The sequence below is a fragment of the Pogoniulus pusillus genome, chromosome 6 (genome assembly GCF_015220805.1).
Source record: "Pogoniulus pusillus isolate bPogPus1 chromosome 6, bPogPus1.pri, whole genome shotgun sequence".
NCBI classification, from domain to species: Eukaryota; Metazoa; Chordata; class Aves; order Piciformes; family Lybiidae; genus Pogoniulus; species Pogoniulus pusillus.
In genome coordinates, this window is record NC_087269.1 from 29,802,349 (window position 1) to 29,829,129 (window position 26,781).

At 52.1% G+C, this 26,781-nt stretch overlaps 1 protein-coding gene across 1 annotated transcript in view; it reads left to right on the forward strand.

Annotated features, from left to right (window-relative positions):
* CDH23 (cadherin related 23) overlaps positions 1–26,781 on the forward strand; it is a 370,794-nt gene that overhangs the window by 272,261 nt on the left and 71,752 nt on the right. The window contains exons 15-26 of the mRNA XM_064145069.1: positions 3,823–3,887; positions 4,451–4,688; positions 5,344–5,449; positions 6,372–6,499; positions 12,336–12,408; positions 12,687–12,803; positions 13,617–13,729; positions 17,049–17,156; positions 19,410–19,599; positions 23,142–23,287; positions 23,723–23,942; positions 24,533–24,685. Coding sequence (XP_064001139.1) covers positions 3,823–3,887; positions 4,451–4,688; positions 5,344–5,449; positions 6,372–6,499; positions 12,336–12,408; positions 12,687–12,803; positions 13,617–13,729; positions 17,049–17,156; positions 19,410–19,599; positions 23,142–23,287; positions 23,723–23,942; positions 24,533–24,685 — 1,657 coding nt within the window. The remainder of the gene's footprint in view (positions 1–3,822; positions 3,888–4,450; positions 4,689–5,343; positions 5,450–6,371; positions 6,500–12,335; positions 12,409–12,686; positions 12,804–13,616; positions 13,730–17,048; positions 17,157–19,409; positions 19,600–23,141; positions 23,288–23,722; positions 23,943–24,532; positions 24,686–26,781) is intronic.

Below are 26,781 nucleotides of genomic sequence, written 5' to 3' on the forward strand. Positions count from 1 at the left end.
AAATTACACTTTCCCAGCATTGTCTGTCACCACAATAAGCACTTACAAGTGCAATTGGATAGGGCCAAATGAAGGGAATTAGTCTTGCCCGTGCTTTGTGGCACTATCAGGCCCTCCCTAAATCATTATCTCATCACCAGCCCATCCAGGTGCACGGAAAATGCCTTTCTAGGGTCCGCTCTGGCACCAGCCACTTAGGGATTAATGGCACCTAGGGGTTCACAGAGGTTGTGGGCACAGAAGTAACAACTGGGAAAAATCCAGATGGGGAGCTCCAGGGCTGGCTCATACCAGGTGATGCTGAGAATGCCCAAAGATTTTAGGGAAAGAGGACCCAAGGCCCTTATTGGCTGATCCCAGACACTCTTTGGAGGTTTGCCACCGTGATTTGCAGCCACCTGGGCTGATGGCAATTGTTAGGATGGTGAACTAATTCCAGTATAATTTACTGAGAGAAGCTGGAGTGGCAGAGGGATGGAGTTTCTTATTAGGTGTTCTTCTTGGTTCCTCTAAGGACCAACATGCTTGGCCCTCCAGGAGCAGGTCCTGCTTGCTCCCTGGGCAACTCTCCAGGCACTTTTGGCAGGTTTGTTGCATTTTGCTAAACGCAGTTACTGTGCACAGGAGAAGTAAATTGCATCTCAGCACTGGAGAGGAAAATGAGGAGAAGAAGGGGACACAGTCTCAAGGTGTGCCGGGGGAGATATCAACTGGATGTCAGGAGGAAGTTGTTGGCAGAGAGAGTGATTGGCATTGGAATGGGCTGCCCAGGGAGGTGGTGGAGTCACTGTCACTGGAAGTGTTCAAGCAAAGCCTGGATGAAGCACTTAGTGCCATGGTCTAATTGATTGGCATGATTGATAGAATTGCCCTGCATTGTGTGCCCAGGTAGCCAAGAGAGCCAATGGCATCCTGCCCTGGCTCAGGAAGAGTGTGGCCAGTAAGACAAGGGAGGTTCTTCTGCCCCTGGACTCAGCACTGCTCAGGCCACAGCTTGAGTGCTGTGTCCAGTTCTGGGCTCCTCAAGTCAAGAGATGTTGAGGTACTGGGAGGTGTCCAGAGAAGGGCAAGGAAGCTGGTGAGGGGCCTGGAGCACAGCCCTGTGAGGAGAGGCTGAGGGAGCTGGGGGTGTGCAGCCTGCAGAAGAGGAGGCTCAGGGATGACCTCATTGCTGTCTGCAACTCCCTGAAGGGAGGTTGTAGCCAGGTGGGGTTGGTCTCTTCTGCCAGGCACAGAAGAAGGGGACACAGTGTCAAGTTGTGGTGAGGGAGGTCTGGGCTGGCTGTTAGGAGGAAGTTGTTGTCAGAGAGAGTGATTGGCATTGGAATGGGCTGCCCTGGGAGGTGGTGGAGTCACCATCCCTGGAGGGGTTGAAGCAAAGCCTGTCTGAGGCACTTAGTGCCATGGTCTAGTTGACTGGCCAGGGCTGGGTGCTAGGTTGGACTGGATGATCTTGGAGGTCTCTTCCAACCTGCTTGATTCTCTGATTCTATGTGGTAGGTCTGAAATGTTGGCTCCACCAGCACACCCTTCAGCTGGTGGAGAGCAGCAGAAATTCACCACCTGAGCTAGGTAAGCCTTGTTTAGGGGGGAAAAATGAATTAATTGAGGCTAATTTTCATCCCTTTGCCCCTCTGTCACCCTGTGGTGTGACAGGTAAGTGGCAGATAGGGGTAAAGGCATTTAATGTGCTAAAGCTCCCACTCTGCTCTGAAGGGTAATCAAGGCCATCAATAAATCAGGAAGGTTTCAGGAATGGGTTGTGTTCCATGCCAGTCCTAAAATACAGCCTTTTGCTGGGCTGTGGACATAAAATGTGTCTTTGACCCTGCTTTTTCACAGGCCTGTTGGTGTCTAAGTAATCCAGACAAGTTTCCATTTAGAAAATATACTGGGGAAGGAAAAAAAAAACCTTAAGGAGGGTATTTGGGGGCTTCCATTCCACTTTCCTCACCTAAAAATGAAATTTTCTGCTCTTTTTTTTTTTTTCCCCTGCTGCCTCTCATGCATATTTAATACATTCATTAGAGGAAAGACTTTAAAACATACATCAATCTTGCCTTGCTCATCCAGAGCTGACACACTGAGTTTCCCCACACCTTCCCCTGAAGGTGCTGGTTGCTTAGCTGTGACCAGCCTACTCCAGCTTCAGCAACTGGGCTGAGAGCCAGGACTGCATGTTCATGCCATAGCATCTCCAGAGGCTTCAGTCCAGGGGTGGAATTGCAGTGTGTGGTGTCCCCAGAAGGTACAATGATATAGACAATGGCATTGAGTGCACTTGCAGCAAGCCTGCAGACAGCACCAAGATGAATGGTGTGGTGGATGTGCCAGAGGGACTTGGAGAAGTGAGGCCTAGGTGAACTTCTTCTGAAGATGTTTAACAAGGCCAAGTGCAAGGTCCTGCTCTTGCATAGAGACTGTCCTCCATGGTAGTGGTACGATATGAGCCAGCAGTGTGCCCAGGTGTGCTCCCTCAGCGTTTCCTCTTAAAAGAGATGTTCCACACCCTTCAGCGTCTTTGTGTCTCTGTGCTGGACTCTTTCAAGTAGTCCTCTGAAGTCCTTCTGGAACTGAGGGTCCTAGAACTGGACAAAATATTCCAGATGTGGTCTCACCAGGGCAGAGTAGAAGGAGAGGAGAATCTTTCTCTGCCTACTGTATCAGGAAGAGTGTGGCCAGTAGGACAAGGGAGGTTATTCTGCCCCTGCACTCAACACTGGTCAGGTCACACCTTAAGTGCTGTGTCCAGTTCTGGGCTCTTCAGTTCAAGAGAGATGTTGAGATACTGCAACATGTCCAGAGAATGGCAATGAAGCTGGTGAGGGGCCTGGAGCACAGCCCTGTGAGGAGAGGCTGAGGGAGCTGGGGGTGTGCAGCCTGCAGAAGAGGAGGCTCAAGGCAGACCTCATTGCTGTCTACAGCTACCTGAAGGGAGATTGTAGCCGGGTGGGGTTGGTCTCTTCTTCCAGGCAAGCAGCAACAGAACAAGGGGATGCAGTCTCAAGTTGTGGCAGGGGAGGTCTAGGCTGGATGTTAGGAGGAAGTTGTTGGCAGAGAGAGTGATTGGCATTGGAATGGGCTGCCCAGGGAGGTGGTGGAGTCGCTGTCCGTGGAGATGTTGAAGCAAAGCCTGGCTGGTGTGGTTGACTGGCCAGGGCTGGGTGCTAGGTTGGAGTGGCTGAGCTTGGAGGTCTCTTCCAACCTGCTTGATTCTATGATTAATGTAAGCTGGGGGAAGACATGGTAGAGGGATGCCTTGCAGCGAAGAGTCTTGGGGATGCTGGTGGGTGAGAAGCTTGACATGAGACAGCAACGTGGACTTGCAGCTCAGGAGGTCAATGGCATCAAAACCAACACAGCCAACAGGTCAAGTGGTGATTCTGCTGCCCTGCTCTGGTGAGACCTGCCCTGGATTACTGTGTCCAGCTCTAGGACCCTCAATGAAAGAAGTACATCGACCTGATGGAGTGCATCCAGAGGAGGGCCACAAAGATGATCAGAGGGCTGAAGCACCTCTCCTGTCAAGACAGGATTAGAGAGTTGGGGCTGTTCAGCCTGGAGAAGAGAAGGCTGCAGGGAGATCTTACAGCAGCCTTTCAGTACCTGAAGGATGTACCTTCTAGCAGCTGAAGAGGTGCCTGAGCTCTCTCACCACCTCTGTAGCCTTTCACAGGGCACCAGTCCTGTGCTGGTGCCAGCTTGGTGCTGCTGCTCATGCCAGCCCACTGGCAGCTGGGCAGAAGGAGGGATTAACTGTTGTGTGTAATGCAACAGTGGCCATAAATTTCTTCATTTATTAATTAACTTCTATTTTTCCAGGCAACTGACAACGATGTGGGCATATATGGCAAAGTCAATTACTTCTTCAGTGATGACCCTGACCAGTAAGTGTGACAGAGCCACTGGCATCACTCTGAATCTTCCAAATCCCCTTCCAACCTCTCTAAGAAGTCACATGGCAATTAAGGACATTGCTATGTGCCATCTGTGAGACACCCTATAGAAACTTCACTATGTTGTCTCTCAGATGGGGTGAGTTGTCTTCACACATCCAATGATCAGCAGGTTAAATCACTTTGCTAAATCAAGACTTGTAGGCACCAGCATTGCTTGGGGTCCATAAAGGCATTTGCCAGCAAGCTGTCGGCCCTGGAGCGTTGCGTGTGACCAGCTGACAGTGGGATGCTGGTGGGGATCCATGTAGGCTGCTCAGCAGGAGGGATCTGGGGTCCTCTAAGCCCCTTTCCTCTGCCTGTAGAGCAGCACTGAGAGTTTCTATGCTACTACCTGTGCCCAGCTCTTGAAGTTACTCTGGGACCTGGCATCCCCCAGAAGATAGCCATAAACTTCACCCACGGCAGCGTTAGCCATCAGGCTTGGTGCCACCTCATCTCTGTCTCCTGCATGTGGTCACTGCGGTTCCCCCCCTCCTTTCCTGTCCCCTCAGTTTCTCGCTGGACAAGGACACGGGCGTGATGCTGCTGACAGCTCGGCTGGACTTCGAGAGCACGCAGCGCTACACCCTGACGGTCATAGCGCGGGATGGCGGCGGGGAGGAGACCGCGGGACGCGTCCGCATCAACGTCCTCGATGTCAACGACAACCCGCCCACTTTCCAGAAGGAGGCGTATCTGGGGGCCTTGAGGGAGAATGAGCCCTCTGTCACCCAGGTGGTCCGGCTTCGGGTGAGCGACTGGAGCGGCTCTTTCCCTCAGGGAAGCATGGTGGGGAGATGGGAGCAGGTTAGGTTCCCATGCATCCCTGCTGCCATCACTCCTGTGCCTCTATTAAGAGTACTTTGTGCTTTAACTGTGTGTGGTGCTGCAGCTGTGAGCTGCTTCCCTCCTCTTCCTCTTCTGTAAGTCCCCAGGACCTGATGCATAGGGCATAGGAGCTGCCTCCATGTCACCTTGCCCTGATCAGCAATGTCAGCAAGCATTGAGGGAAGAGGAGGTTTGTCGTTGATGAAGCTGTAGCCTCTTGCTGTGGAGAGAAGATTGTTTGCTCCTTCAGCACAAGAATAAACTTTGCTATGATGCAAAACCAATGACTTTCCCTCTGTGGGACCAGGTTGGATGAGTGCTGCAGGGAGAGAGGACAGAGGGATCCAGCAGGTTCTCCCTAGAAGGGTTGGACTTGATGATCTGTGAGATCTCTTCCAACCCTGATGATACTGTGATACTGTGGGTGGGAGGGCTGGTTTGCAAACCCCTTAAGGACACTCCATGGTGTTACCACTCCCCTTGGGCCCAGCTTGCACCTCCTGTCCCCTCATCTCTCTCCCATTGCACTCACCAGCACAGCTCCTATGTTCATTGACCCCCTCTTCTTGTGCCTTAGGCATCTGATGAAGACTCCCCACCGAACAACCAGATTACATACAGCATTGTGCATGCCTCTGCCTTCTTTGACTACTTTGACATCACTGTGTCGGAAGGGTACGGAGGTAAGCACTGGTCCCAGGATCACTGTGCCCCTGAAAACTGCTCACCTTCCTGCAAGCAGTTATGTCAGCAGAGGTCCTAATCCTTGCTGCTGGCAATGAGGCAACTTGGAGCAGGATGAGAATAGAAGCATCCTGGCCTGTATCAGCAATAATGTGGTCAGCAGGACTAGAGCAGGATTTGTTCCCCTGTACTCAGCATTGGTGGTGCTGTACCTCAAATACTGCATTCAGTTTTGTGCCCCTTACTACAAGAAGGACATTGAGGTGATGGAGCAGGTCCAAAGAAGAGCAGTGAAGCTGGTGAGAGGTCAGAGAACGGATCTGGTGAGGGGCAGCTGAGGGAGCTGAAGAGAGACCTTCTCACTCTCTACAACTTCCTGAATGGAAGTAGTAGTGGGGTGGGGTTGGTCTCGTCTCCCAAGGAACAAGATAAAGGGCAAGAAGAAATGGCCCTAAGTTGCACCAGGAAAGGTTTAGGTTGGACATTATAAAACATTTTTTCCCTGAAAGGGTTGTCAAGACCTGGACCAGGCTGCCCAGGGCAGTGGAGGTGGAGTCGCCACCTCTGGAGAGATTCAAAAGCCATGTAGATGTGGTGCTGAGAGACATGGGTTAGTGGTGACCTGGCAGTGCTGGGTTAATGGCTGAACCTGGTGATACTAAAGGTTTCTTCCAACCAAAACCCCTCTATGCTGCTGCTGCTGCTGAGCCATGTTTCCTTGGGTGCACAGCTCACTCCAGGCTATGCCATGCCAGGAAATCAATCATGCTCAGCGCACCCTTTTTCCAAGGCGCTGCCACCTTGAGCAGGCACTGCTGGCCCTGGGGGCTCAATGTGTGGAAGGGTCACCACTGAAACCTGCCTGCCACTCTGCTCAGTGCATGAAAGCCCTTCTGACTGCTTTGCTTTGCCTCCTTTCAGTGATCAGCGTGAACCACCCCCTCGACTACGAGCAGGTGCCCAATGGGGTTATTTACCTGACAGTGATGGCCAAGGATGCAGGCAACCCACCACTCAACAGCACCGTCCCTGTCACCATCGAGGTGTTTGTAAGTACCTGGGCACCCTGCCATGGTTTCCTTGCAATTATGCCACAACTGTGCCATTAATTTGTCATGACCATCCTGGCCCATGGACATGTATGCATGGATTGCAGTTAGATGTGTCTCATACATGTACGTATGAACAAGTTCTATACTGTGAGGGTGGTGGAACACTGGAACAGGTTGCCCAGGGAGGTGCTTGGAGCCCCATCCCTGGAGATATTCAAGCTCATCAGGGCTCTGGGCAATCTGGTCTAGTTGAGGATGTTCTTGCTGACTGCAGGGGAGGTTTGACTAGATGGCCTTTGGAGTTCCCTTCCAGCCTGGACCATTCAATTATTCTATGTCTCATGTACCTATGTCTTGTGCACATTGGTTAAAGAAGCATTGTCCCTGACATTTGATAAGGCCTGAGTGACCAAAGGTGAGACTACCTCTGAAGGGATGTCACTGTGGACAAGCACAAACAGACTCTCCTGACCCTGTGCACAATGCACAAGAAAAACACTGGAACTAATGTAGGAGGAGTCCCAGCTAATCATGGGATGAGAAGCAGAGCTGGGGATCAGGTGGAGATCTACCCTCTGCCCTGGTTTTTGACTGAGGAGGTACCCAGTGAGCCCTTCTCTCACCTCTCAGGGAGCTTCTGTCCAGAGTGCTCCAACAGAACCAGGGGACACAGTCTGAAGTTGTGGCAGGGGAGGTCTAGGCTGGATGTTAGGAGGAAGTTTTTGGCAGAGAGAGTGATTGGCATTGGAATGGGCTGCCCAGGGAGGTGGTGGAGTCACCATCCCTGGAGGTGCTCAAGCAAAGCCTGGATGAGGCACTTGGTGCCATGGTCTAGTTGACTGGCTAGGGCTGGGTGATAGATTGGACTGGATGATCTTGGAGATCTCTTCCAACCTGGTTGATTCTGTGATTCTATGTGCACAGCCAGAGGTGCTCACTGCAGCTTGGATGCAGAAGAGAGAGTTTTGGCTTCGTGCTAGCACTTGTGGCAGTGGAGATTATCAGCACCTGAATCGGTCACGGGCAGTTGCTTATCTTCCCAACGCCAGCTGTCCCAGAGGGACCCTCGCCTTTGCTGTACATCTCACACACCAGCATAGGTGCAAATCCCCTGGCAGAGGGGGGGCTGCTGGGAGAGGTAAAGCTTTGCAGCGTTCCTTGGGAAGATTAGATTGGATTGTCACATTGAGGCACGTTGTGGTTCGAGGGTGTCTGCAGGGAGGTATCAAGGATGGAGACAGTTTGCTTGATAATCCGTCAGTCTCCTGGTGATGGGATCTAAGCTGGGCTGGCGGCACTGTCAATCTGGGAAGGTGAAAAAGATGAAGCTCCTGGTGCTGTAGGATGGGAATGGAGTTCCACGAGCATGCTTCTCCTCTAGCTTCTTCACCATGCTAGGGAGATGTGGGGCAAGGCAGCGTTGGGGGAGTTTGTGCTGGCTAAATACATCCTTCCCACGCTGTGCTTTAACACCTCTTTCAAAAGACCATGCTTCATTGGATTGCCTCCTCCACGTTGAGTCTGTACACTGGTGGGTTTTAAGTAGCTGTCACTTTTCCCTCTCTCAACCAAAGGGCTTTTCTCTCAACTGAAAAAAAAAAAGAGGGGTGAGGGAAAGGCAGGAAATAGGAGAAAAATGAGGAGGAAGCATTTCAGGATGGCACTTGAGGAGTGAGAGCTGTGCAAAGGCAAGCACTGTAGGTGAACGTGGAGGGAGATGATTTTTTTCATCCTTTGGTTGTTGGGTTTTAATAAAGAAGTCAAACTTGCCTTGTAGATTTCCCATTAGGGGACAATACGCTTTTGTAGAGGGAGCTGCTGAATCAGAACTAATAGCACACTCCACGCCGGGATCCGGGGAAATATCATTGCTAATAAGCTTCTGACTCACGCCTTGCCGCCGCTGCCACCCTGTTCAGGGCCAGGAGCCAGCAACATACAGCAGCCTGTGTCTGGAGGGGCAGGGGTTGCGTGCCCAGTGTGAGCCTCTGTGTGTGAGCATCTTTTGCTCAGAGAAGTGCTGGAGTCCCCATCTCTGGAGGGATTTGAGCCAGCAGTGTGCCCAGGCGGGCACCAATGGCAAGCCAATGGCAGCCTGGCCTGGCTCAGGAAGAGTGTGGCCTGTAGGACAAGGGAGGTTATTCTGCCCCTGGACTCAGCACTGCTCAGGCCACACCTTGAGTGCTGTGTCCACTTCTGGGCTCCTCAATTCAAGAGAGATGTTGAGGTACTGGAAAGTGTCTAGAGAAGGGCAAGGAAGGTGGTGAGGGGCCTGGAGCACAAACCCTATGAGGAGAGGCTGAGGGAGCTGGGGGTGTGCAGCCTGCAGAAGAGGAGGCTCAGGGCTGACCTCATTGCTGTCTACAACTCCCTGAAGGGTAGTTGGGGGTTGGTCTCTTCTGCCAGGTAACCAGCAACAGAACAGGGGGACACAGTCTCAAGTTATGCTGGAGGAGGTCTAGGCTGGATGTTAGGAGGGAGTTGTTGGCAGAGAGAGTGATTAGCATTGGAATGGGCTGCCCAGGGAGGTGGTGGAATCTCCATCCCTGGAGGTGTTGAAGCAAAGCCTGGCTGAGGCACTTAGTACCATGGTCTGGTTGATTGGCTGTGGCTGGGTGCTAGGCTGGACTGGATGATCTTGGAGGCCTCTTCCAACCTGGATGATTCTATGATTTAAAAGCTATGTAGATGTGGAGCTGAGGGGCATGGTTTAGTGGTGACCTGGCAGTGCTGGGTTAATGTTTGGGCTTGGTGATCTTAAGGGTCTCTTCCAACCAAAATTAATCTACCTGTAATTCTCAACATCCCTGCTGGTAATGTGAAGGTGAGACTCTAGGGATAAAGATTGAGGGTTAGGGGAACATGGGATGCTGGTTTTAGCTGATTGGCTGGATGTCCTCTCCAGTGGGAGCAGAAGACATATTAAACCTTTTTCAGTTAGAAAAGGCCTCTAAGATCATCAAGTCCAAACCTCAACCTAACACCACCATGGACATTGTACTATGTCCTCAAGTGCCATGTCCACACTTTTCTTGAACATTACTAGGGATGGTGACTCCACCATCTCCCTGGGCAGCCTGTTGCAATGCCTGACCACTCTTCCTATAAAGAAATATTTTGCTAATACCCAACCTGAACATCCCCTGGCACACTTTCTGGCTTGGCACAGTTGCATTTGGGAAGGTTTGAAACAGGGAGCTTTAAAGTTCCCATTGCAGAAGTGGGCAATGTTCTTCTCAAGTAGAAAAGCCGCATGTTGTGCTGCAGCCTGGCGCATACCAGCTCTGGCCACATGGAAAGCCAGCCAGAAGCAAGCCCCAGCCTCCCGAGAAGCCAGCTTGCAGGGCTATGGTGATGCTAAGCACAGCGTGATGAGCTCAGGACCACTAACAAAACAGTGAGGCATCTGCTCTGGCTTGTGTCCACCCAGCCTGGACCATAGCACAGCTCACCTGGGTCTGCCTGCTGGTGGCATGTGGTTGCCTGCTCAGACTCTCCATTTCCTTCACCTTTGTCCTGGGATGATGACCCCAACTGCACTCTTGGAGAAGAAGGGGAGATGGTGAGGGCAGCACTTCTAGCAGCCGGCAATTTCTTCATTACTCTCAGAGGAGGAACAGTGAAAACTGAGTGATGCAGAGGCTGATTAAAGACCACCTGCTTCCAGCAATGAGAGCAGAGGATGGCAATTTAATTGCAGTATGATGGGCATCGTTGGCACGTGAAATTACCTCAAATACCAAGTTTGGTGGCAGCAGGAGCAGCTGAGTCTGCAGGGCCATCAGTGGTCTCCAGGTAGAAAACATCTCTGGAGCAGCCCCAGGGAAGCAGCAAACTCCATAATGGTGTTTTAATGCCCTGGAAGCTCCATCCTTCCCTCTGTAGGTGATCAGGCTTGCTTCATTTAAGGCAGATTCTTAACATTGTTTAAACAGCATTTAAAGCCACCCTTGGGGAGCTTTAAAGTGGTCCAAAATCTCTTCCGAGGGATGTTTCAAGCAGTTGCTTCTGCCTGGTTTCACTACACTGGCTGTAGTCACTGGCAGAGACAGGCTGGGAGGGAGCCTGTTGGTATGCAAACCCTGAAAACTGGACTTCAGCAAGGCCTTTGACACTGTCCCCCACAGCAAACTGCTGGCTAAGCTGTCAGGTCATGGCTTGGATGGCAACACTCTGTGCTGGGTTCGGAACTGGCTGGAGGGCTGAGCCCAGAGAGTGGTGGTGAATGGTGCCACATCCAGCTGGCGGCCAGTCACTAGTGGTGTCCCTCAGGGATCAGTGCTGGGCCCCATCCTCTTTAACATCTTCATTGATGATCTGGATGAGGGCATGGAGTCAGTCATCAGCAAGTTTGCAGATGACACCAAGCTGGGGGCAGATGTGACTGAGTTGGAGGGCAGAAGGGCTCTGCAGTGGGACCTTGACCACCTGGACAGATGGGCAGAGGCCAATGGGATGGGGTTCAATAGCTCCAAGTGCAGGGTGCTGCACTTTGGCCACAACAACCCCATGCAGAGATACAGGCTGGGGTTGGAGTGGCTGGAGAGCAGCCAGACAGAGAGGGATCTGGGGGTACTGATTGATACCCGCCTGAACATGAGCCAGCAGTGTGCCCAGGTGGCCAAGAGAGCCAGTGGCATCCTGGTCTGCATCAGGAATGGTGTGGTCAGCAGGAGCAGGGAGGTCATTCTGCCCCTGTACTCTGCACTGCTTAGACCACACCTTGAGTACTGTGTTCAGTTCTGGGCCCCCCAGTTTAGGAGGGACATTGAGATGCTGGAGTGTGTCCAGAGAAGGGTGACGAGGCTGGTGAGAGGCCTTGAGCACAGCCCTACGAGGAGAGGCTGAGGGAGCTGGGATTGTTTAGCCTGGAGAAGAGGAGGCTCAGGGGTGACCTTATTGCTGTCTACAACTACCTGAGGGGTGATTGTGGCCAGGAGGAGGTTGCTCTCTTCTCTCAGGTGGCCAGCACCAGAACGAGAGGACACAGCCTCAGGCTGCGCCAGGGGAGATTTAGGCTGGAGGTGAGGAGGAAGTTCTTCACTGAGAGAGTCATTGGACACTGGAATGGGCTGCCTGGGGAGGTGGTGGAGTCGCCATCCCTGGGGCTGTTCAAGGCAGGATTGGACGTGGCACTTGGTGCCATGGTCTAGCCTTGAGCTCTGTGGTAAAGGGTTGGACTTCATGATCTATGGAGGTCTCTTCCAACCTTGGTGATACTGTGATACTGTGAAAATGCTCTAATTGCTCTCTCTGCACCCTCCCCACCCCCTCCCCCCAAACTCTGCCCCAGCATTCCTCCACTTCAACAAAGGCACACAAATCTCTACAGCTTCCCTGGCTTGTCCAATTTGCATGGTCACCTTGTGGTCGTGGTGACCCAGAGCACTAAGCCAGGTGTGAGGCTGCAGCAAGATGGAGAAGTAGATCTGTGCATGATGCTGCTGTGCTTTATGTAGGGCCTTGAGTCTTCCCAGGGCTTGTGGTGGAAGCAGGAGCAGTTCAGAGGGTTGTAGTTGTTCCTCACCTAGTGTATGTAGCCCAGGATGCTGGATGTTGAGATAGTCAGCATTGAATATCTCAGTATTTTCCCCCTTCTATAGCTCAGCAAAGTCCTCACTACTAACTTACCTCAACCACTGTCTCTGTACTGAAGCCATGTACTCAGACCACCTATGCCTCACTCCTAGGGCCATCTTACCCATGCTGATGCCTTCAGCTGCTCAAGTCTTCAGATGCAGCTGGCAGGGAGCACCTCCATACCAGATTTTTGAAGCTCTTTGACTGTTTTGCCTTTTTCTCAACCAATCTTTTGACCTTCTTTTTGCTTCAGGATGAAAATGACAACCCCCCCACATTCAGCAAGCCCTCCTATGTCATAACGGTTATGGAAGACATCATGGCAGGTATGGAGCATGATCCTACACCTTCCTCAATCTAGCAGAAGGATATGTGGGGATCTTACAGCCAGAATAGGTGATGGCTTATTGGGAAGACAAAAGCCAGAGACCTGGCAGAGTTTTATAGCCATGGTGTTTGAGGGTTTGGCCCCACTCTGCATGCAGGTGAGAGGACCCCTTGGCCAAGTGGCCTGCAGAGTGGTGTGGGGGGACACAGCAGTTGGGTAAAGCTGCTCCAGGCTGCAAATACTTCATCCCAGCCCTCGTTTCTCCTTCTCTCCAAGGAGCCACAGTGCTGTTTCTCAATGCCACAGACTTGGACCGGTCCAGGGAGTACGGGCAGGAGTCAATCATCTACTCCCTGGAGGGCTCCTCACATTTTCGGATCAATGCTCGCTCAGGTAAGCCTCCATACACACTCTCCCTGCTCTCTTTTCAGTTCCCTCTCCTGAATATCCCCAGGTTTTCTTCTCCAGCATTTTTTCCTTTTTCACCATCACTCCTTCACTTACTCATCCCTGCTCTGTCCCAAGCAGACTACTCAGGTGAAACATGGTTTAAGAGTCACTGGATTTTAGTCACCAAGCACTCTCTTGGCCACCATGAAGGCTTGGGCAGAGACATCAATGGAAATTCAGCTCCTGGTGGGACTGACACTTGACAAAATGCTTTGGCTGCAAGGGCTTATATCAGCCAAGGAGCTGCTGCCTGCTTTCCCCTCTTGGCATCCTTTTTGCCTCACTGTGGGTGGGAATGATCATGAAGGTCATGGGCCTTTGTTATTTGAGTTCCCATGGGAAGACACAGGATCACAGGATGTCAGGGGGGCTGGAAGGGGCCCAAAGAGATCATTGAGTCCAACCCCTATGCCAGAGCAGGACCATACAATTTAGCTCATGTCACAGAGGAGTTGTATCCAGACAGGCCTTGAAAGTCTCCAGAGAAGGAGACCTCACAGCCTCTCTGGGCAGCCTGTTCCAGTGTTCTGTGACCCTTACAGCAAAGAAGTTGCCCCTTGTGTTGAGGTGGAACCTCCTGTGCTGCCATCACAAAGTTTGCAGGAGCTTGCTGGATCCTTCCAGGGTCCATCTCTTTGAAACCCAATCAGAGGAATGAGCCCACTGGTGAAGGATGCTGTCTATGGTTTTGAGTGTCCTTTTTTTCAACCTGTACTCTTATTCACCACACAACCTTCTCATCTCCTCTGGCTGCAGGAGAAATCACAACAACATCTCTGCTGGACCGGGAGGCCAAATCCGAGTACATCCTCATTGTCCGGGCAGTGGATGGAGGTGTTGGCCACCACCAGAAGACAGGCATTGCTATGGTGAGTGTGTCGAGGAGCAGGTCCTATCTTCTCAAGCCACCAGTGCCTGCCCACGCCCCTGTGCTTCAGTTCCCGGTGCTAGCAGCGTTGCACTTCAGCCGTGTGAACAGGTAAAGAGCTCATGGTGGTGTCTGCCCCCACCACAGCTCATAGCCCTTGTGGAATGACTCTCCAGGCTGCCTGAGCCTTTAAGTAGGGCTCCTTTTCCTGGCAGACCATTCAGCCAGGAGCCACTTGACCTTCCAGAGTGTTATGTGTCCAGCTCTCCGTACAAAGAGGTAATGGGTTCCTATTCTGCCCCCAGCACTGCTCCCTTTATTCATGCTTCTTGAGAAAATGCTTAGCTGGAGAGCCTACAGGCATACTCCCTTCTTCCCGATGAGCACTATTCACATCCTGCCTGGATCAAGGGTTTCCAACTGGTTTGTGAGGCTTGGGCTTCGCAGAGGTTTCTGGTGGAGATGCAGACCATTGTTCAGCAGCTTGAACTCTACTGCTTTGTCTTGCCCTTTGTAAACCTCAGGGGAGATTTGTTGTTTGCAAAGAGTTTGTAAAAGTCTTTGGAAATAGCCAAGGATCCAGCTCTCACTCCTCGTGGCACCCTGTTGGTGTGAACATTGCTTAACATTTGGGTGCTTTCTCCTGAGATGCTCAGTTAGGTTGCAGGGCAGATGTTCCACACAACAGAGGACAGTGTGGAAAAACCATACAAGAATCATAGAATGTCAGGGGCTGGAAGGGACCTACAAAGCTCATCCAGTCCAATCCCCCTGTCAGAGCAGGATCACCTATACCAGATCACACAGGAATGTGTCCAGGTGGGCCTTGAATATCTCCAGAGAGGAAGACTCCACACCCCCTCTGGGAACCCTGAGTGTCCTGTCACCCTCACAGGCAAAAAAAAAATCCCTCCTCATGTTTACATGAAACTTCCTCTGGCTCAGCTGCCACCCAGTGCCCCCTGTCCTGTCATCAGGCATCACCCAGCAGAGCCTGGCTCCAGCCTCCTGCCACTTGCCCTGCACATCTTTATAAACACTGATGAAGTCACCTCTAAGTCTCCTCTTCTCCAAGCAGCACAGCCCCAGCTCCCTCAGGCTCTCCTCATAAGAGAGATGTTCCATTCTCTTCATCATCTTCGTGGCTCTGCGCTGGACTCTCTCAAGCAGTTCCATGTCACTCTTGAACTGGGAGGTCCAGAACTGAACACAGTACTTCAGATGTGACCTCACCAAGGCAGAGTAGAGGGGCAGTAGAACCTCTCTTGACCTAAAACATTGTGATTGTGCTGATGAGATCCCTAAAATTAATTGTCACTACTTCTGTGTGGCCAGCAGAAGATGTGTGATCCAGGTAGAACCTTCCTATGTGGCCTCCCAGAGCCTCGTGATGTCTCTCGCCAGGCCACAGCATGGCCTGTTGGATGCTGTGTTCATAGAATCAAACAGGTTGGAAGAGACCTCCAAGATCATCCAGTCCAACCTAGCACCCAGCCCTATCCAATCAATCAGACCAAGGCACTAAGTGCCTCAGCCAGGCTTTTCTTAATCATAGAATCAGTCAGGGTTTGAAGGGAGCACAAGGATCAGCCAGTTACAACCCCTCTGCCATGGGCAGGGACACCCTACCCTAGATCAGCCTACACACAGCCTCATCCAGCCTGGACTTAAACACCTCCAGCCATGAGGGCTCAACCACCTCCCTGGGAAACCCATTCCAGCCTCTCACCACTCTCATGCTCAACAAATTCCTCCTCACAGCCAAGCTGAATCTCCCCACCTCCAGCTTTGCTCCATACCCTCTAGTCCTGGCATTTCCTGATATCTTGAAAAGTCCCCCCCCAGCTTTTTTGGAGGCCCCCTTCAGATCCTGGAAGGCCACAAGAAGGTCACCTGGGAGCCTCCTCTTCTGCAGATTGCACAGCCCCAACTCTTTCAGTCTGTCCTCACAGCAGAGCTGCTCCAGCCCTCTCAGCATCCTTCTGGCCCTTTTCTGGACATGCTTCAGCATCTCCACATCCTTCTTGTAACGAGGGCTCCAGAACTGGATGCTGTGCTCCTCCAAATGAGATGATGTTCTCCTGATAGCCTTATTGGAAGGCAAACCAAGGTTTTTGCAACAGAGATTGGGATTAGGAAATGAAAAAAAAAATACATCATGGTTCCTAAAAAGCCAAAAGGTGTTAAAACCTGCAGAGGAGTGGGTGGCTGGCTAAATTTGTTTGCTTTCACTAGCAAGCAGACTCAGGGTCCTTGGGTGATGGACAAGCACCTGGAGTGCTCAGGATAAAGGTGTGTCCCCAACCTTCCACCAGGGACCACCAGGATGCCTTGGCTTGTGCCTAGGGACACGTCCTTTGGGGACAATGGTGTCCAGGTTTGCTTCTTCTACCACAGGGTGGCACCAGCAGCTCAGCATGATTACTTGGGAGCAGAGTAGACCTTAGGAGAAGCTCCACTGAGACACCTTACACAGCAGGGTAGCAGGTGACAGCTCTCCTCCTTGCTCTTCTACTCCCTTTCCCTTAAACTGCAGCTCTTCCCCAGGGCACCAGTTTGCATCCTCCACTCCAGTGAGGCAGCTCATTAAAACCACATTTTGTATCCCTGTGCTCATTTTAACTGCAAGCTAATAACTTCACCTGAGCCAAACCAGGATCAGACATGACAGAATCATAGAATGGTTTGGGTGGGAAGGCACCTTAAAGATCATCTAGTTCCAAACCCCTTGCCATGACACCTCCCACTACACCAGGTTGCCCAAGGCCCCATCCCATCTGGTCTTGAACACTTCCAGGGGAGGGGACATCCACAACCTCCTCAGGCAACCTGTTCCAGTGTTTCACCACCCAGGAGACCTTAGCTGTGAAGATCATAGAGACATAGAATGGTTTGAGTTAGAAGAGACCTTAAAGATCATCTGGTGCCAAACCCCTTTCAGGTGGCAGAGGCACTTTCCACTAGACCAAGTTGCACAAAGTCCCATCCACAGGCTTACAGGATATTAAGGGTTGGAAGGGACCCAAGGAGATCATCGAGTCCAACCCCCCTGCCAGAGCAGGACAATACTATCTAACACAGAGCACAGAGGAACACATCCAGACAGGCCTTGAACGCTTCCAGGGATGTGACATCCACAATCTCCCTAGGGAACCTGTTCCAGTGTCTCATCACCCTCACAGTAATTAATTTCTTCCTCATATCTAGTTTAAAGCTACCCTCTTTGAAGAGATTTGGACATGCATTAGGTACCTAGTGCTACTGCAGATCCAGGAGGACGTGCCATCCTGCTGCAGCAATGCTTCCTTGCTCTCCTTTAGGTGAACATCACACTGCTGGACATCAATGACAACTATCCCACGTGGAAGGATGAGCCATACTTCATTAACCTGGTGGAAATGACTCCCCCCAACTCAGATGTCACCACGGTACGTGCAAGGGAAGGCAGCTGTTGTGCTAAATGCCTCTTCCTTTCACCCATGAGGTTATAACCCACATGGCTGCAGCCAGGGAGTCACCTCTGAACCAGTGTCACCTCCTAAACGGTGTCTTCCTAATCAAAGTTCACCTCCAGTCAAGCACCATCTCTCAAAAGGTTTAAAAGGTCACTCCTGAACTTCCTCGCTGCTGCCCATCCTCCTGTGTTCCTCCTTTCTGCTGAAATGCATTTTCTTCTCCCCAAAATTGTGTGGGCTTTGGCCAAATTCTCCTTTCCTTAGCCTCACTTGTGACCTCCTTCAAGGACCTCTCTGAAAGACATTGATTTACAATCTTTCAAGTTCTGCTGGTGAAATAAAAGAGAAGGAGAGAGAGGGAGGCTTGTACTCTGTCACACCAGGAGAAAAATGACCTGCATGAAATGGGAAATAAACGAGGGAAAAGTGAAGAGAATCCACAAAATCCCATATGGAGGAAGGTGGGAAAATAAAAGGAGCTGAGGAGTGGGAAAGGAAGGTCTGGCAGCATAACCCAGAGCTGTTTTTTTGTCTTCTGTGTGGTACCAGCCCCACTGCTGGGTGCTTGCTTGAAGTCATCTCTCCATTGACATCCCAATTAGTTGCCGGGCAGATAATTACCGTGTCCCCCACACGATGGAAATTCAGCTGCAGGACAAGCAGCAGAGGCTTGGAGAAGTTATGAGACTAATGAAGTTGGGTCTGATTCTTCTTCTTCTTTTGTTTTTCTTTTTTTGGTCATGTAAATGTCCCCTGTCATTAAAAATGTCACAGGGAGAGCAACAAAGCACCGAGTGTCTGGGGAGGAGAAGGTTTCCAATGCGCAGCAGAAGCTCCTCCATGTGCCTCTCTGTCCCATTTGTTTTCTCTTCCTGGAGGGGTGCTTGTTTTCCTGGCTGGCTTTATTTAAAAGGAGGAAAGCTCATCTGATTGCTGTGTGCTTGTGTCTCTCTTGTCGTTCTCTTGTCATGCCATTACCTCCTGGGCTTGCAGGCCAATTTTGGTGAGATTTAACACCCCAGTAGAGGTCTCCAGGGTACAAAAATCCCTGCAAGTATCATGAAAATGCATAGCTGTGTGGAGGAAGGAGAGCTCCTTGCTGCTGCTGCTGTGAGGAGGCCTGTTGTGGAAGTTTCATAGGTTCATAGAATGGTTCAGATAGGAAGGGACATTAAAGATCATAGAATCAACCAGGTTGGAAGAAACCTCCAAGATCATCCAGGCCAACCTAGCACCCAGCCCTGTCCTATCAACCAGACCATGGCACTGAGTGCCTTATCCAGGCTTTGCTTGAATCCCTCCAGGGATGGTGATTCCACCACCTCCATTCCAATGCCAATCACTCTCTCTGCCAAAAACTTCCTCCTAACATCCAGCCTAGACCTCCCCCAGCACAACTTGAGGCTGTGTCCCCTTGTTCTGTTGCTGGATGCCTGGCAGAAGAGACCAACCCCACCTGGCTACAACGTCCATCTAGTTCCAACTCCCCTGCAATGGGCAGAGAAACCTTGCTCAAGGCCTCATCCAACCTGGCCTGGAACACCTCCAGGGAGAGGGCATCAATAACTTCGATGGGCAACTACTTCCAGTGTCTCACGACCCTCAAAGTGAAGAATTTCCTCCTAATCTCCACTCTAGATCTGCCCTCCTCAAGCTTCAATCCATTGCCCCTCATCCTACCACTACAAGTCCTAGTCAAAAGTCCCTCCCCTGCTTTCCTGTAGCCCCCTTCAGGTACTAGAAGGCTGCTCTAAGGTCTCTGTGGAGACTTCTCTTCTCCAGGCTGAACAACCCCAGCTCCCTCCACCTGTCCCCATAGGGGAGGCTCCCCAGCCCTCTGATCACAGGATGTCAGGGGTTGAAGGGGACTCAAAGAGACCATTGAGTCCAACCTCCCTGCCAGAGCAGGACCATAATCTAGCTCAGGCCACAGAGGAATGCATCCAGACAGGCCTTGAAAGTCTCCAGAGAAGGAGATCGTCTGTGCGGCCCTCCTCTGGACCTGCTCTAGCAATTCAGTGCCCTTCTTATGCTGGAGGCAGCAGAACTGGATGCAGCACTCCCAGTCTCACAAGAGCAGAGCAGAGGGGGAGAATCACCTCCCTCGTCCTGCTGGTCTCACTGCTGTGTGAGCTCAGCCTCGTTAGCCACCGGCGAATCTCGACAGGGGCTCACCACGCCAGGTCCTGTCACCACCATTCCAGTGTTTCTGTTTCTCCGTGGCAGGTGGTGGCCATCGACCCAGACCTCGGGGAGAACGGCACGGTGGTGTACAGCATCCGGCCCCCCAACAAGTTCTACAGCATCAACAGCACCACGGGCAAGATCCGCACCACCGGCGTCCTCCTGGACCGCGAGAACCCCAACGCGCAGGAGGCGCAGCTCATGCGGAGGATCGTGGTGTCGGTCACCGACTGTAAGCCCCGCTTCTCTGCCGTGCCTCTCTGCCAGGATGGCTTCTCTTGCTCCACCACAGCTAGAAGTGGCTGGGGTTCAGGTTTGCTGGGCATCGCCATCCTCACCAGCTCTGCTTCCGTGCTGAATTTCGCATGGTGAATTGGAGCTCAGCTTTCCTCTTGCAGTTGTTGAAGGACTTAGCAAGTGTCTTGACAGCACTAAGCTGTGTGGTGCAGCAGACAGGCTGGAGGGGAGGGATCCATCCAGAGGGACCTGGACAGGCTGCAGAGGTGGGCACAAGCCAATCTCAGGATCTTCAATAAGACCAAGGGCAAGGTCCTGCAGCTGGGTGGAGGCAATGCCAAGCACAAATGCAGGCTGGGCAGGGAGTGGCTGAAGAGCAGCCCTGAGGAGAGGGACATGGGGGTGCTGGTGGATGAGAAGCTCAACAGGAGCCAGCAGTGTGCACTTGCAGCCCAGAAAGCCAAGCAGAGCCTGGGCTGCAGCAGGAGAAGTGTGGCCAGCAGGGCCAGGGAGGTGATTCTCCCCCTCTACTGTGCTCCGCTCAGACCCCACCTGGAGTCCTGCATCCAGTTCTGGAGCCCCCATTGCAAGAGGGATGTGGAGATGCTGGAGTGTGTCCAGAGCAGGGCCAGGAGGATGCTGAGAGGGCTGGAGCAGCTCTGCTGTGAGGACAGACTGAAAGAGTTGGGGCTGTTCAGTCTGCAGAAGAGGAGGCTCCCAGGTGACCCCATTGTGGTCTTCCAGGATCTGAAGGGAGCCTCCAAAAAAGCTGGGGAGGGACTTTTTAGGGTGTCAGGGAGTGCCAGGCCTTGGGGGAATGGAGCAAAGCTGGAGGTGGGGAGGTTCAGCCTGGAGGTGAGGAGGAGGTTGTTGAGCATGAGAGTGGTGAGAGGCTGGACTGGGTTGCCCAGGGAGGTGATTGAGGCCCCATGGCTGGAGGTGTTTAAGGCCAGGCTAGCTGAGGCTGTGGGCAGCCTGCTCTAGGGTAGGGTGTCCCTGCCCATGTCAGGGGGTTGGAACTGGCAATCCTTGTGGTTCCTTCCAACCCTGACTGATTCTATGGTTCTATGACTTGTGGGGGGGTGTAAGATTTAGAGGCCATCTTGGGAACAGTGACCACAATTCTATGAACTTTTATCAACCTGGTTTTTCCCTTTATCATGGTTTCTTTCTTTTTCTTCTCTTGAGCTGAGTTGCAAAGTTGCTTTTGAGGTTAAAAACTTAGAATAAGTTTAAATCCACTGCCAAAACAAATCAGAAGCCTTCAAAATGCGAGTGTGGTCATTTCTGGGAGGCACAAAGTCCTCCTCTTCTTAGTCTGGCTCCATCAGAATCTAGGAAAGGCAGTTGAGGAGATGGGGAGAAAAGAGCTGATCAAGTGGTGAGATGAATTTGTCTCTGGAAATACTGTCTTAGGGAAGATACTTCGGGAAAAGACAGAGAGTAGAATAATTTTCTATGATCCACCCTGTTCCTAAGAGCCAAGAGATTATCCAGTCCAACCTAGTACCCAGCCCTGTCCAATCAGACAGACCATGGCACTAAGTGCCTCAGCCAGGTTTTGCTTCAACACCTCCAGGGACAGCGACTCCACCACCTCCCTGGGCAGCCCATTCCAATGCCAATCACTCTCTCTGACAACAACTTCCTCCTAACACCCAGCCTAGACCTCCCCTGACACAACTTGGGACTCTGTCCCCTTCTTCTCTTGCTGCTTGCCTGGCAGAAGAGACCAACCCCACCTGGCTACAGCCTCCCTTCAGGTACTTGTAGACAGCAATGAGGTCAACCCTGAGCCTCCTCTTCTGCAGGCTGCACACCCCCAGCTCCCTCAGCCTCTCCTCACAGGGCTGTGCTCCAGGCCCCTCACCAGCTTCCTTGCCCTTCCCTGGACACCTTCCAGCACCTCAACATCTCTCTTGAATTGAAGAGCCCAGAACTAGACATAGCACTCAAGGTATGGCCTGAGCAGTGCTGAGTACAAGGAAAGAATAACCTCCCTTGTCCTGCTGGCCACACTGTTCCTGATATAGTATGTTGAGAAAGATTCTTCTCCCCTTCTACTCTGTCCTGATGAGGCTACATCTAGACTATTTTGTCCAGTTCTGGGACCCTCACTTCCAGAAGGATCCCAGAGAACTGCTTGAAAGAGTCCAGCACAGAGACACAAAGATTTTGAACGGTGTGGAACATCTCCCTTATGAGGAGAGGCTGAGGGAGCTGGGGCTCTTCAGCTTGGAGAAGAGGAGACTGAGAAGTGGCCTCAGAGTGATTGGCATTGGAATGGGCTGCCCCGGGGAGGTGGTGTAGTCACCATCCCTGGAGTGTTTAAAAGGGAACTGAATGAGGCATTTAGTGCCATGGTTTAGTTAATTAAAAGGTGTTAGAAGGCTTAGCTGATGTGGTGGTATCACACACAGTATCATCAGGGTTGGAAGAGACATCACAGATCATCAAGTCCAACCCTTTACCACAGAGCTCAAGGCTAGACCATGGCACCAAGTGCCACGTCCAACCTTGCCTTGAAGTGCCCCAGGGACGGCGACTCCACCACCTCCCCGGGCAGCCCATTCCAGTGTCCAATGACTCTCTCAGTGAAGAACTTTCTCCTCACCTCCAGCCTAAATCTCCCCTGGTGCAGCCTGAGGCTGTGTCCTCTCGTTCTGGTGCTGGCCACCTGAGAGAAGAGAGCAACCTCCCCCTGGCCACAACCACCCCTCAGGTAGTTGTAGACAGCAATAAGGGTGTTCGGTTATAGGCTGGGCTTGATGATCTTGGAGGTCTTTTCCAGCCTCAGTGATTCTGTGTTAGGTGATAGGTTGGACTGGATGATCTCACAGGTCTTAACCAACCTGGTTAATTCTGTGATTCTGTGAGGGGCAGGTGTCAGGAGGATGGAGCCAGGCTCTTCTCAGCAATGCCCAGTGATAAGACAAGGGGCAATGGATGCAAGCTGGAGCATAGGAGGTTCCACATGAACACAAGAGAAAACTTTTTCACTGTGATGGTGGCAAAACACTGGAACAGGCTGCCCAGAGAGGTTGTGGAGTCTCCTTCTCTGGAGACATTCAAACCCAGCCTAGACATGTTCCTGTGTAACCTACTCTGGGCAATCCTGCTCTGGCAGTGGGGTTGGACTGGATGATCTTTTCAGGTCACTTCCAACCCCTAACGTTCTGTGACTCTGCAACACGGTTCAGTGGTGACCTCTTTGGCTTAACAGTAGGACTCAGTGATCTTAAGAGTCTTTTCCAACTAAAATGATGCTGCTTCTATATAACCTTTCTTCTGTCCCCTTTTATTTTGGCATCCCCTCTGCGCAGTGCTAAAGCCATTGTCTCACCTGGCCTGCCAGAAAGACAGATATAAGCACAGATTGGGGTCGCTCTTGTTTTTCAGCTGCTTGACACAAGTCATGCAGGGGCAGCCCCATCCTGCACCACTGTCTGCACATGGAGGGAGGGCTTCTTTTTAGGTAAAAAGGGTGGAAGCAGATCAAGGCATTAACCTTGAGACCCCTGCTCCTGGGCTCTGCAGGTGGGCGGCCACCCCTGCGAGCTACCAGCAGCGCCACTGTTTTTGTCAACTTGCTGGACCTGAATGACAATGACCCCACGTTCCAAAACCTGCCCTTCGTGGCTGAGATTGCTGAGGGCCTTCCTGCAGGCTCCTCTGTCTTCGAGGTGAGTGTGTCTCTTTGCCACCGTACTGACGACTGCTGCTGTTGATGCTGTCTCTGCAAAGCAGACTAGCAATGCATTCCCTCCCCACCCCTTCCACCCTTCCCATTCCTCCACCCTCCCCATCCCCTCCACCTTCCCCATTCATCCCACCTTCCCCATTCATCCCACCTTCCCCATCCATCCCACCTTCCCCATCCTCTCCACCTTCCCCATCCCCTCCACCTTCCCCATCCCTCCACCCTCCCCATCCCCTAAAAATGCGAATGTGGGGGATACAGATGGGACTGGGACATTCCACCCATATACTTGCTCCCTATGTTGCCTCTTTGTTTGAGCCCAACATCCCTGGGGGGAAACAAATGCTCAGGGCTTCTGTAGTGTGATTTTCATCATCAGATGATAGGGCTCTCCCCTCCTCTTTGTTCTCCCCACCAGGTAGTGGCCATTGACCTGGACGAGGGTCCCAATGGACAGGTGACATACCGCATGCAGGTGGGGATGCCTCGCATGGATTTCCTCATCAACAGCACCAGTGGGCTTGTCACCTCCACCACCGTGCTGGACAGGGAGAGGATCGCTGAGTATTACCTGAGGGTGGTGGCCAGTGATGCTGGCACACCCTCCAAGAGCTCCACCAGCACCCTCACTGTCAAAGGTGAGTGCCTCAGAACCCATTCCAGCTACAGAGCCCCACTCTGGTCCCAGAAGGCTGGGTGACAAGAACACCTCACCCCGGGGAGGAGCTGTGGTTCATATAGGAGAGACCATTATTAGGTGGTCTAGTTTTGATCCAGTACATTCCTAGTGATTGGCTTCATACAAGTGTAGTGGATAAAAATCACCTGGAAATAAAATGATCCTGGGCTCTCCTCAGGCCTGGGTTTGGGAGATGAAGTTTCTGGTTCTTTAACCCCTGAGCTCTCTGCCATACACACCAGGAAATGCTGAGCTCATATCCTTGAAGCCCCACGTTTTCCTCTGAATGGGGATGGAAATGAGGCTGTGATTACAGTTGGTGTTTGCACCAGTTAGGACTTCTTTGTCATCTGGATGTATCAGAGACAACCAAATACAGCCTGGTGCCAGGGGGATTAGCCTCACAGAAGGTCCACGCACAACCCCACCCCACATCCCTGGGATGCTCAAAGCAGCAGGCAGGTGGTTTGGGGAGCCCAGTGAGCATCAGCTTGACATCTGCAGGAGAAGCATCCCTCAGAGGGTACTCAGCTCTGCCCCCTCTTTCAGTTCTGGATGTGAACGACGAGAGCCCCACCTTCTTCCCAGCTGTCTACAACGTGTCGCTGCCCGAAGACGTGGCCCGGGATTTCAAAGTGGTCCGGCTCAACTGCACGGATGCTGACGTTGGGCTGAACGCTGAGCTCAGCTACTTCATCACAGGTAGGAACTCCTCACCGACAGCTACGAAGGGGACCTTCGGCTGTGGAAAGGAGCAGGCTGCCCCAGCCTGTCGCCAGGGTTCTCTGCTCACCTGCGTTGACTTTTCCAGCCCCTCCAAAGCTTGTGCAGTATCGCCCTCTGCTGAAGAGCCCCACTTGGCTCTTCGCCTTGCTGACCACTCCATAGCTGCTTGTCCTGCTTGGGGTGAAGTCTTGCCCTCAGGCATCTCCTGCCTTCACACCACTGGGATGTGGCAGGCTTCACACCGCTGGAGTGGCCTTCACCTAATGGTATTTAGGGCTGGAAGCCCCTCTGGGGTTTTAGGAGACCTCATCACAGGATCACAGGCTCACAGGATGTTAGGGGTTGGGAGAGACCCAAGGCGATCATCGAGTCCAACCCATGCCAGAGCAGGACAATGCTATCTAACACAGAGCACACAGGAACACATCCATACAGGCCTTGGAAGGCTCCAGCGAAGGAGACTCCACAACCTCTCTGGGGAGCCTGTTCCACTGCTCTGGGACTCTTACAGTTCCCCCTTGTGTTGAGGCAGAACCTCTTTTGCTACAACTTACACCCATTGCTCCTTGTCCTATCCCAGGCAGCAGTGAGCAGAGCCTGTCCCCCCTCTCCTGCCCAGCCCTCAGGTGTTTATAAACAGTTATCAAATCCCCTCTCAGTCTTCTCTTCTCCAGACTAAACAGCCCCAGGTCCCTCAGCATCTCTGCATAAGGCAGTGCCCTCCAGTCCCCTCATCATCCTGGTAGCCCTCTGCTGGACTCTCTCCAGCAGATCCCTGTCCCTCTTCAACTGGGAAGCCCAAAACTGAACACAGTATTTATCACCCAACTTGAAGGTGAGGTTAGATGGACATGGAGCTGGAGGGAAGTGATGCTTCCTGAGCACTGCCTGGCTTGAACCACAACTGCAGCACCTGCAGCTGGAGGCTGGGGAACCCCCTGGCCACACTTTGACTTGCAAATGGCACATGTGGCATTTAACCCTCAGGAAGAAGGTAAAAATAGATGTGATACCAAAGAGTCATTTTTCTCACAATAGCAACTTCATGTTTCATTAACACAAGCTGGGACTGGAGAAGCAGCCCTGACTCGGGGTGCTGGTGGGTGAAAAGCTGAACGTGAGCCAGCACCATGTGCTCTCAGCCTAGAGCTAGCTGTATCTTGGGCTGATCTCCAGCAGAGTGGGCAGCAGGTGCAGGGAGGGTGTTCTGACCCATTGCTCCACTCTGCTGAAACTCCACCTGCAGTGATGGGTCTGGCTCTGGAGTCCTCGGCACATGAGAGATATGGAACTGTTGGAGTGGGGCCAGAGAAAGCCACAAAGGTGGTGAAAGGGCTCAAGCCCTCTGCTGTGAGGCCAGGCTGAGAAAGAATTTGATTTATTCAGCCTGTAGAAGAGAAGGCTCCAGATAAACCTTCTGGTGGCCTTTCAGTACTTGAAAGTGATCCATAAGCTGAGGACAGACCTTTTAGCAGGACCTGCTGTGATAGGACAAAGGGTGATAGTTTAAAAGTGGGAGATTCAGGCTACACAGAGGGGGGAATTGTTTGATGCTGTGGATGGTAAGACACTGGCCCAGGTTACATAGAGAGGTGATAGATACACAACACCTAGAAATATTTCAAGCCAGGTTCTATGGGACTCTGAGCCACTGAAGAGGACTCTGCTGACTGCAGGATAGTTGGACTAAGAATCATAGAATCAACCAGGTTGGAAGAGACCTCCAAGCTCAGCCACTCCAACCTAGCACCCAGCCCTGGCCAATCAACTAGACCATGGCACTAAGTGCCTCAGCCAGGCTTTGCTTCAACACCTCCAGGCACTGTGACTCCACCAACTCCCTGGGCAGCCCATTCCAATGGCAAATCACTTACTCTGGCAAGAACTTCCTCCTAACATCCAGCCTAGACCTCCCCTGACACAACTTGAGACTCTGTCCCCTTCTTCTCTTGCTGCTTGCCTGGCAGAAGAGAACAATCCCACCTGGCTACAGCCTCCCTTCAGGTATCTGTAGACAGCAACGAGCTCAGCCCTGAGCCTCCTCTTCTGCAGGCCAAACACCCCCAGCTCCC